Source organism: Chenopodium album, chromosome 9, assembly GCF_948465745.1.
Source record: "Chenopodium album chromosome 9, dcCheAlbu1.1, whole genome shotgun sequence".
Taxonomy (NCBI): domain Eukaryota; kingdom Viridiplantae; phylum Streptophyta; class Magnoliopsida; order Caryophyllales; family Amaranthaceae; genus Chenopodium; species Chenopodium album.
Genome location: NC_137842.1, coordinates 65,277,447 through 65,287,094, shown reverse-complemented (window position 1 = coordinate 65,287,094; position 9,648 = coordinate 65,277,447). Strand labels below are relative to the sequence as shown.

At 34.2% G+C, this 9,648-nt stretch overlaps 2 protein-coding genes across 4 annotated transcripts; one reads left to right on the top strand and one right to left on the bottom strand.

The window, feature by feature from the left end:
• Positions 1-2,237: 2,237 nt before the first annotated feature.
• On the top strand, positions 2,238-3,582 carry LOC145558795 (CCG-binding protein 1-like). The gene is made up of 3 exons (XM_081620129.1): positions 2,238-2,616; positions 2,708-2,781; positions 3,045-3,582. The coding sequence occupies exons 1-3, from the start codon at positions 2,388-2,390 to the stop codon at positions 3,372-3,374; spliced, it is 633 nt and encodes a 210-aa protein (XP_081476255.1). The 5' UTR covers positions 2,238-2,387; the 3' UTR covers positions 3,375-3,582.
• Positions 3,583-3,844: 262 nt separating this feature from the next.
• LOC145558796 (TATA-box-binding protein) lies at positions 3,845-8,804 on the bottom strand. Of its 3 annotated transcripts, none has more exons than XM_081620131.1 (10): positions 8,630-8,804; positions 7,760-7,897; positions 6,495-6,582; positions 6,324-6,395; positions 5,878-5,928; positions 5,725-5,769; positions 5,488-5,580; positions 4,719-4,820; positions 4,544-4,617; positions 3,845-4,121 (listed from the first exon to the last, which is right to left on the bottom strand). In XM_081620131.1, coding segments are annotated over exons 2-10 (603 nt in total). In that variant the 5' UTR covers positions 7,837-7,897; positions 8,630-8,804; the 3' UTR covers positions 3,845-4,120. The 3 variants fall into 3 exon arrangements, with proteins under 3 accessions (XP_081476257.1, XP_081476256.1, XP_081476258.1); XM_081620130.1 differs by having other exon boundaries at positions 8,584-8,803; XM_081620132.1 differs by lacking the exon at positions 8,630-8,804 and having other exon boundaries at positions 7,084-7,896.
• Between the last annotated feature and the right edge of the window lie 844 nt (positions 8,805-9,648).

The following is a 9,648-nucleotide window of genomic DNA, read 5'->3' as shown; positions in this document are numbered from 1 at the left end:
GAAGATCATTCGCGAAAAAGTTAGGGTTTCTCGGATTAAAATTGGGTCGCCCAATTGAATTGCCACGGAAAAAAAAAAAAAAAAAAAATTTGAAGTCAAAATCGGAAAATTAGGGATTGCGAGATGCAAACAACGAGAAAGAACAAGAAGATTCAGTGTCTGCCATTTTAGAGAAGAGAGAGAAAATAATAAAGGAATTTTGAGGAATCTGAGTTGAGGTGAATTTTGTCGTTACAAAATTTTTACCGGTTGGACAATTTGCGGTTTGTTTTGGTGGGAAAAAGGGAAATGAAGGGGCCATATTCTTGGATACCTTACCACAAAGGCATAAATTAACCTATGTTTTTTGCGGTGTGGCTAGCCGGGTTGTTCGTAGAGGTGTAAATGAGCCGAATCAGGCTGAATCAAGTATTACCTTGTTTATTTATGTTTAAGTTCATTTAGTTTAGGCGAGTTCGAGTTCAATCCTGAGCTTAGATTCAAAATTTTGTTCAAACTCGACTCATTTAGTACATTATATGTTCGTGAACAGTTCGTTTATTAAACGAGTGTTTCTTTGTACTTTTGACATTTGAAAATTTCAAAATTAGCATAAATAATTAAATCTTAATTATAAACTCATGAATTAAATAATAATTATTAAAAAAAATAGAATTAATACAATGGTGAATAAATCAATAAATCATGAATAAATAAACGACTTGTTCATGAACTTATATAAACGAGCATATCGATGTTCATGTTCAAGCTCATTTATTAAACGAGCTCCAAAATTTGTTCAAATTCGGCTCATTTATCAAATAAACAAACATGAATAAGTTTCAACCGAGCTCGAACCCGACTAGTCTGTAGATCGGCTTGGTTCATTTACACCCATAGTTGTTCACTGCTACTTGTTTGTTTTTGGGTATTGTACAGTGGTAAGTTGAGTCATTGTTTAAGCCAGGTATTTAGATCATGCTCCCTTTACCTTAAAACAATAATATCTAGTCAAAATAAGTTTTAATTAGTTAAAATAATTGAAAATCATTAAAAGATAAGTTTTATTCCTTAAATAGAAAAGATCGTGTAAGTGGTGATATTAAATAACATAGCATAGCCTTTAAATTGGGGTGTAGTAGCAAATTAGCCCCAACACTTTTATTGCAGGTGTAAAGTAACCCCATAACTTTTACTTGTAGCAAATTAACCCCACAACTTAATATAATTGTGCAATCAAAACCTATTCATCAAATTTGAGCAAAATCACATTAAAATATATAAATTTCATAAAATATACTCCAATAAAAGACAAAAAAAAGTTAAAAAAAAATTAATTACATCCAAAATATTGTGCATATACATTATCATACATATTAAATACATACTATAAAATATAGAAATTATCGACACTGAAATTTGACAAAGGGCGAAAAAATTAACGGAATTTAGCAAACCATCATACTTGATTAATCTCTTCAATTGCTCACATTTAATTGAAATGGTAAGAAATATAACGCATGTATAATACTCTTAATGCTTATTATTAATACAAAAAATTAGCATGTTTTGATGAATTTATTGTTAAATAATGATGCTCAGATGTACGTTGCACGATATGTTAAATTTTGGGGTCCATTTGCTATAATTAAAAGTTAAGGGGGTAATTTGAACATAGAGTTAAAGTCTTGGTGCTAATTTGCTATATTTCCCCCTTTTTATGGTGTGCAGGATATGAGGTTTTTGAGACATACTTCATATGAGCCTTCATGTCTCCCTAGTCCCTACGACTATACATTATTGTTGCATAATATAAACTAAATCGACAACATCCTTCATAAACATGAGTGAAAATAATACAATAAAAATAAAGCTTAATTAGTTGGGACTATGTAACCTCATGTCTTGAATCGTAAGTCCAAATAAACCAATCCAACTCGAAGTTATATGACCCAAATATACTTGAATTTTAGTACGCAAAAACCATGCACCAAACGCAAAACATGTTACTCGAATACTCGATGATTGAGACGGCAGCCCCTAGAATTGGATTATTGCGACCAAGTTGCTCCCATGTTAACCACCTACATCATTCTCTATAAAACCACCCTCATCCACTCTTTACGGTCAAGATCTCATCTTTACTATAATTTTCCACATCGTTTAACATATGATTGGTCTGTCACCAACATAATCCCTAACCGACTGTAACTCTAACCTTCTTGAAAATATCAAAATAAATATCCCTCCATCTTATCCAAAAACAAACACCTGCACTTTTTATTCATTCAATCAATTATAAGTATTAATATCTTTAGATCTATAATATATTCTTCTACAACAAAAACCCAACAAATTATCTCATAACATAAGAATCATTTATACAAATTTGTGTATTTTTTTTAAAAATGATTAGTGGGTCGATGGCAATTTCTGCATCCAATTGTTGTTCGTTATTGGAATCTAGAAATTATTTTTCATGTTGTAATAATTCAAAGAGATTTAATTCAGTCATAAATTGCAATGCGAAAAATCATGATTATAAGGTGCCAAAATTAGAGCCTTTTAGCAGAAGCAAGTTTGAGAGAGCTGTAAAAGATCCTCCTTTGATTCAGAAATCCGAGACACAAATTGCTGGTAATTTCTCTTCTTTCTTTTGAATTTAATTAATCACAACTTATTTTTTTTGGGAATTAATGGGTTTTTTGTTTTTGGGTGTTTGATGCAGATTATTGCTCAGTACTTGAAGGTGAAGATTCTTACAGTTGTTGGCAAGCTTATTTCGAGCTCAAAGAACTCGAGGTAAGGATTGTTTGTTAAATACTCGTTTTATCCGGAATTAATTGTCACATCGAGTTATAACAAGACGAGTAATTGTTATAATATATTCCGAACATCCTAAGAAAGTATGCTTAACATTCATAGTTATATCATCCTGTTTATATATCATGAGAAGTTGTGCTGATTTATTTCGGACATCCTAAAATAGTATACGCGACAAATATTTTCAGAAGGTATTAAGAAATGTTCTAATTAGGACTCATGTTATTGATGAAACTTTACAGAAGGAGTCAACAAAAGAAGAGGTGGAGAGGCTAATAATCGAAGCGGGTGGAGTGAAATCATTAATAGGGTGTCTCCACGGAGTAGCAGCCATTCACAAGGCACACAAGGAGGCATCTAATGATCATCAGGCAAGCGACGAAAAGAAGGCGAAGAGTGAACGTGAACAAAAGATACATGTACATGTACCAGATGGATTGCCAAGGACTGCTGAGGAAATTGAGGAAGATGAGAAATCAATGATGCCTGATTCTTCCTTTACTAGGATGCTAAGACATAGAGGCAAGCACCCTGCTTGGTACTCTCCTGTTCCGGACCATGAGACTGACTGAAGAGTCTGCCAGACTCGAAACTGAGATTTAAAGGCGAAATTAGTGCTCGTTTTGTGCTTAAATAAGTAACAGTTGCTGTTATATGGAGTTTTAAGTTTCGAGATTAGTGGTATGTTTCTTTTGTAGGGTCTGTAATATATTGTTATTTCTAATCAACAGTTTAGTTTTCTTGTATATATATTAAAAAAACCCAGGTTAATTTGGTGTATACATAGATTTTCTTGCTTACTCTAGTTTGTTAGTTTGTTAAATAGTATCTGACTTTTCGAAGTTTGCATAATCCACACCATAACTAGCAACTTCATCAAATTAGAATGCTGTCATTGTTTTAACCCAGAGGACATCAGGATAATACAATGAAGAGAAAGTCCTTTGCATATTTGGATCAAAAGCTGATTTTTTAAATCTTAATTTAGACAGTTCAAACAAAGCCAAAGGTGAAAAAGAGGACGAAGCAATACACAACCATCTAAAAGAGTTTGATCCAAAATTTATGTAATTCTCATTATCGGTTACTGTTTTGACACTAGAGTTTGTGAAGCTTATACCATCTAGGGGAAGAGGGGAATGAAAAAAAAAATGTTTTTTTAGCGACACCCACAGCCACGCATATTACAATTCATCATTGAATCCAGCAGAAGCAGGCACCAAGATCTCCTTTCATCTATTTACAATTAAGTCGATGCAGCATTGACAAGTCCTAGAATAGACGTCGCTCAGCAACTCCCTTGATTTCATAATAATCATCTGTCATGACAAACAGCAAGGTGTAAGTGGAAAATGGACAAATAAGCCTTTTAGATGGTATACGCTTAATACACATTCCCTCGTTCCACGTTAACACACCAGAAACGTACTTTCATTTATAAAATTAAGTCAATAGTTTTTAGGTTAAACTGTAATTGTCTCTGTATTTCCTCTTATGATGTCTTAAATAACTACTACCAAAAGATACTACTTTGTGGCTTTGCATAGGTGTATAATCTCACTTATGGACGGTGATATCCTAACTTGTTTCTACAGAAATGACCAAAAATCATATAAGTCCTGAGGGACACATGATGTATACTTGTCAGATATTATTCCCATGGTCTACAATTGACTGGCAGGTAACATTCAACAAAATGCAAACATCTGTAGTAACATAAAACACAAGCAGTTGTCCATACCATTGCTGGCTTTTCCTAAACTCGGTAAGCACTGGATAAATGTTCTCAAATGCGGTATAAGTCTCTTCTCTCACCTGCAGATCAAAAGACAACCAATTATCTCAAAATACATTTCTAGGTTAAATAGGGTTGGGGGTAGTATAAAGGTCTGAGCTTACAGAGTGAACAGTCTTACCTTCGCTCCTGTGAGAACAATTTTCCCAGACACAAATATAAGCAACACAATCTTGGGTTGCTTCATTCGGTAAATCAAGCCAGGGAATAGTTCTGGTTCATACTACACGAACATAAAGAGCAACCATCACTAAAAGGCTCAAGTAGCATGAATAAATGTGAATGCATGAAAAAAAAATACTCAATATTTTCAGCCTTCCATCAAATCCGGACCAAGCCACCCAAAAAATAGAAAAGCAGTAAAGAGCATCTCGATTACTCGTGTGAACGTCAACCTGCTCTAACAGAAATCTATTTTAACAGTAGGGGTAAGAGTAGGGGCAGGCTTCAAAGGTAAACAAGAAGGGCATAAAATCCCATATTTGGCCATGACACTCATATTCTCATGACGAAAACAAATTTCAGCCAGCCAGAAGGATACTGTTTACTAAACACTTCAAAGTATGCACATCACCAAACATTCAAAAACACAATAAAGTTCAAAGAAAACAGAAGACCCATCAAATTATCCAAAAGAGATTATATTATCTTGATACTTGAAAGTTGAAACTGTTATCTGAAAGCAAAAGGAAACAACAGTCAAACTCATAGCTAAGGTCACAAAATTCTATGTCAACCATTCTAAGATGACCAGAGTTTTTGACTGATTGCAGCCAAGATAGCAAGAAAAAGACAAGTCATGGCAACAAGCACACACTAAAAAAGTAAAAGCATTCACATAATCAAAATGGGGAAAAGGAGCTGGAGAAAGATAGGCTGAAAATACTTACACTAGAGAAAGCACCATGAGAATATGCAAGCCCCTCCAGTCTGATAGGAAACTTAACATCACATGATCCAACAATATTTTGAATCTTGAAATCCTGCAAAAGTAGTAGTTGTTAGAATTTCTTATTATCCACAATGAGACTTCGTAAATGGAACCATAAACATTTTATTCAATACGTATAAGATAATTTAAAGACCAAAAAAAGGAAAATGACAAATAAAAGATAGGAAAATAATACCTTAAATTTTGCAGGAAATCCAAGCTTCTGAATGATTCTAGCATACTGAAAGAGAGAACATCACAAGAAAGAGAAATTTACATTAGAAAAACAAAAAAATGAATTCCCATACACAAATAACAAAAGCAAAGACTTCAACCGCATAAAACTAACCTTGCGAGCAGCTAGTTTTGACTGACTCTCACTCTTAGCTCCAGTACAGACCTATGTTGATAAAGTAAACCACCAGGGAATCAGAAAGCATCAGCACCAATTGAACACTAATCATACTTAACAAAATATGACTAGTATAACAGACTGAGAAGTTGATTGGATTTGTTTTAGCAATCATTTTCTATCCAAGCCTTTAAACACATATTGGTGTTGGTACTAAAACCTAAGACTTGAGTGTCAAAACTTTATGCTTACTATCACATTTTTAAAAAGAAACAACGACAGCAAAATGTCACGCCATTTGCTATGCCTAATATTTATGATGTAGTGCCACATTGCTGCTATTCTTTGTATAGCCATTATACTTATCTAGTTTCCAATGAGAAATTTGTCAACCTAAAAAGTCTGAGCTCTTTCAGCAAGCATTTTCAGAGGTTCGAACTCACCATTTTGCCTGAAGCAAAGATTAAGGCAGTTGTCTTTGGCTCCCTTATCCTCATAATCACTGCAGCAAAACGCTAAACAGGACATAAAGTACAAATATAAGTATTTCAGGCACTAACAAGCAGAAGACAAATTGTATGAAGAAAAATGTCAACTTTATGACAATTGTATACCTTTGGGTTATACTCTGCATTACGAGCTTGCAATGCAATCGCTTTAAGTTCTAACTTGCAGTCCAAATTGACAGTTGAGACAATATTCCTATTACCAGAAACAAGCCATAGTGAGAACACTATTCAGATTAAAAACACATCAAGGAGATGCTAACATTCAGATAAGAAGCACATCATGCAGGTAGAAAAATGTAGATGAACCATGAATTTCTGCTGCATGCCAGCTTTTTAACCATCCTTGCTTTAAGTAGGGGAAAGAGGGGGGGGGGGGGGGGGGGGGAGGGCAATCTTAGTAAAGAGAAAAGGTCCAGTTAGGCTACAATTACATAATGTCCCGACTACCTTAATTTTTAAAACCACATTTGCTAAAGTTTAGAAAAACGGTGGACAACAGAAGACATTTGTAAGGATACAGTTACACAACAAACTCATTGATTCATCGTCTTAGGAAAAAAAATAGTAAGGAAAAGCAACACCAATGTCTAAATTGACGACTCTAATAATCCATGTAGAACACCAAGACCATATGGAAACTTCATTAAACTAACAGAAGAAAAGTTGCCACTATAGGGCAGAACAAAATACTTACACAAATAATTTGCCAAGTAGAATAAAGGAATTAAGAATCTGGTGCAGTAGGCTTTTAAATCGCATTAAAAGTCTGGAAATTCAGATTGAAAATGTTGCCAAAACAAACCCAATCACAGTACAAAATAGGGCCAATGAGATTGTAAGGGTTAATATTATCACCGATATATCATCCAAAATATAACCACCCTGAGACACACAGGCAAAACTGGTGAGCAGGACAAATATTTAATTTTCACAGGCTCCATTACATGCTCAACAAAAGAAGAAATCTAAAAAATCTCAAATATATAATCTCCAACAAGTCGCCTATCCATTAGACATCCCTATTATTAGGGTATACACCTAGGTTAATCTCCAACCATCAACTACATTCATGATAAATGTACTCGAAAACATTGAGATAGGAAATTGCGAAAAATGAATCATTTACAACATTATGCTGAACATTACAAAACGTACAAAGCTACAATGATCACTTCAAACAAGTACATCAGAAACATTGCCTCTTTACATTGCTGGGGTACATGATCACAATTTTCAACACCATCCCGCCATATCCAATCTCGAAAGAGAACACAACTCAACAAAATTGAAGCATCTTTGGAAGATTACTACCATAACAACATTGGTGGTTTCAAAACAAACCATTGCTCAATAAGCTCATAGAGACTTACTGAAGAGTTGGGACAATCCCAGATGGATGCCTCAACAAATCGACCGGTTGGCTACCTTCCAAGCCTTGTTCTGCCATTAATACTTATCCGCACTCTCTTATCTTTCGTCCAAATCACACTAAAACCTTCTAGCTCAAGCTGTCAAAATGGAGAAAATTTAACATTAATAAAACATAATATTTGGCAGAATTAAAGTCTAATCCACCACTATCAACCTAAAAACGCAAGTTAATCATCAATTGACATACATTTTGCTCCAAAACTACAATATAAATTATGGCAGAATATATTCTACGACCAATCAAACATAATCAAGAATATCTTATCTTTAATGTCGGAATAAATGTAGCTTATGTAGGAGAAAGGAATATTATTAACAACCCAGAACTATTTTCTTGCAAATTACAAAATCCCAGATTAATTCCGATAAAAAAAAAAAAACATGATAATTACTACTCCATTAGATATTCCGGTGAAATTTGCAGGTGGGTATTCATCGTTATAGGTTTAATCAATTGATGAACTTTTAAAGAGGGAAAGAAAACCCTAGAATCCCCAAATTGAATCAAAGCAAACAAGGATTCATCAATCAACAAAACTCAAACAATTCATCACGAAAATAACAGCGTCAGCGTCCTCAACCACCACCGATTAAAATCGCCATTACCGAAGCAAGATCCAATTACCGACGAAATCAACCTCAATAACGTTCAAAAAAAACAACCCAGATTCCAAATTCATCATCATATCAACAACAAAGTACAACAATCACACAAAACCATACAAGATCCAACAAATTCAGCAAAGAAGAAGCACAAATCTACCTGATTAAAAAGAAATTTCAAAAATTAGGGTTTATAAATTAAGTACTTTATATCAAACGGTAGAGAAATCAAGCGCCAAGAATTTGAAATTGGGTGTATTTTATATGTAAAATTGTAACGAATTTGAAGAAATTGATAGTCTTATACTCTTATATATGAGGAGAGAGAGAGAGAGCTCGAAGATATATGAGAGAGAGAAGGGTGTTTGTTGCGAACGAGAGGTAAGAAAGATCTAGATATATAGAGGTGATGAGGTGTATATATATGTGTGGTGACGTCGGTGTAATTTTGACTATTTTACCCTTGAGGGTATTTTAGGGTCAACGTTTTGATGAGGGTATTTTTGTCATTTGTGTTTTTAGAGGTATGAGTATATATATTACGCGGTGAAGTGTAGGATGGATTTTTGTGATGTGAGGTTGGCACAAGCGGGAGTTCTTACTTTGGGTGGAATTATTTGAGTTTTTTCCCTCCAATCTTGGGGGTTCATGGGTTATCCTAATTTGTTGGTTGGGTTGTTCGGGTCAAGTCGGGTTGAATTGGTCTGGTTAGAGATTTTTTTTACTTCTTTAAGCATTTTTATTTTAATCGTTCCAACAAGAAATAAGGGAATAAATACTCAATTATTATTATGCATTTAGATTAGGGAAAATGATCTCATGTAATGTAAGTTATGTGATCTTCAAGTGTTCACAACCATTACCATTAACTTGGACAATGAGAGCGAAATAGCATTAAGTTGTTTACTTTCTAAACCAATCCACATGCTTGGTCGTTGACATCAGGGGCGGAATTAGTGGGGCTAGGATAGGCCATGGCCACCCCCTTAATTCCAAATAAAACTAATTAAGGTTCTCTTTTGTTATAGTTTTCTTCATAGTCTAGTTGGCAATTTGCTCAATATAGAGCTTTTGTGCACAGTGGTCACCGGTTTAATCCATGTTTGGCAGCTTTTTTGTTTTTTTCCCTATATTTTTTTTTCTGGTTACGCCACTGGTTGACATCTAATCTTATTATGGAAGTATAATTTATTAATTTGCTCATGTATGATTTAAGGTGAAAATG

Coding starts and splice junctions, on each gene's coding strand:
- LOC145558795 (XM_081620129.1), top strand. CDS start 2,388: ATGATTAGTGGGTCGATGGCAATTTCTGCATCCAATTGTTGTTCGTTA. Junction 2,617..2,707: donor ATCCGAGACACAAATTGCTG/GTAATTTCTCTT, acceptor TGTTTGATGCAG/ATTATTGCTCAGTACTTGAA. Junction 2,782..3,044: donor TCGAGCTCAAAGAACTCGAG/GTAAGGATTGTT, acceptor GAAACTTTACAG/AAGGAGTCAACAAAAGAAGA.
- LOC145558796 (XM_081620131.1), bottom strand. CDS start 7,836: ATGGCAGAACAAGGCTTGGAAGGTAGCCAACCGGTCGATTTGTTGAGG. Junction 5,770..5,877: donor CAAAACTAGCTGCTCGCAAG/GTTAGTTTTATG, acceptor TCTCTCTTTCAG/TATGCTAGAATCATTCAGAA. Junction 4,821..5,487: donor CTCATGGTGCTTTCTCTAGT/GTAAGTATTTTC, acceptor ATGTTCGTGTAG/TATGAACCAGAACTATTCCC.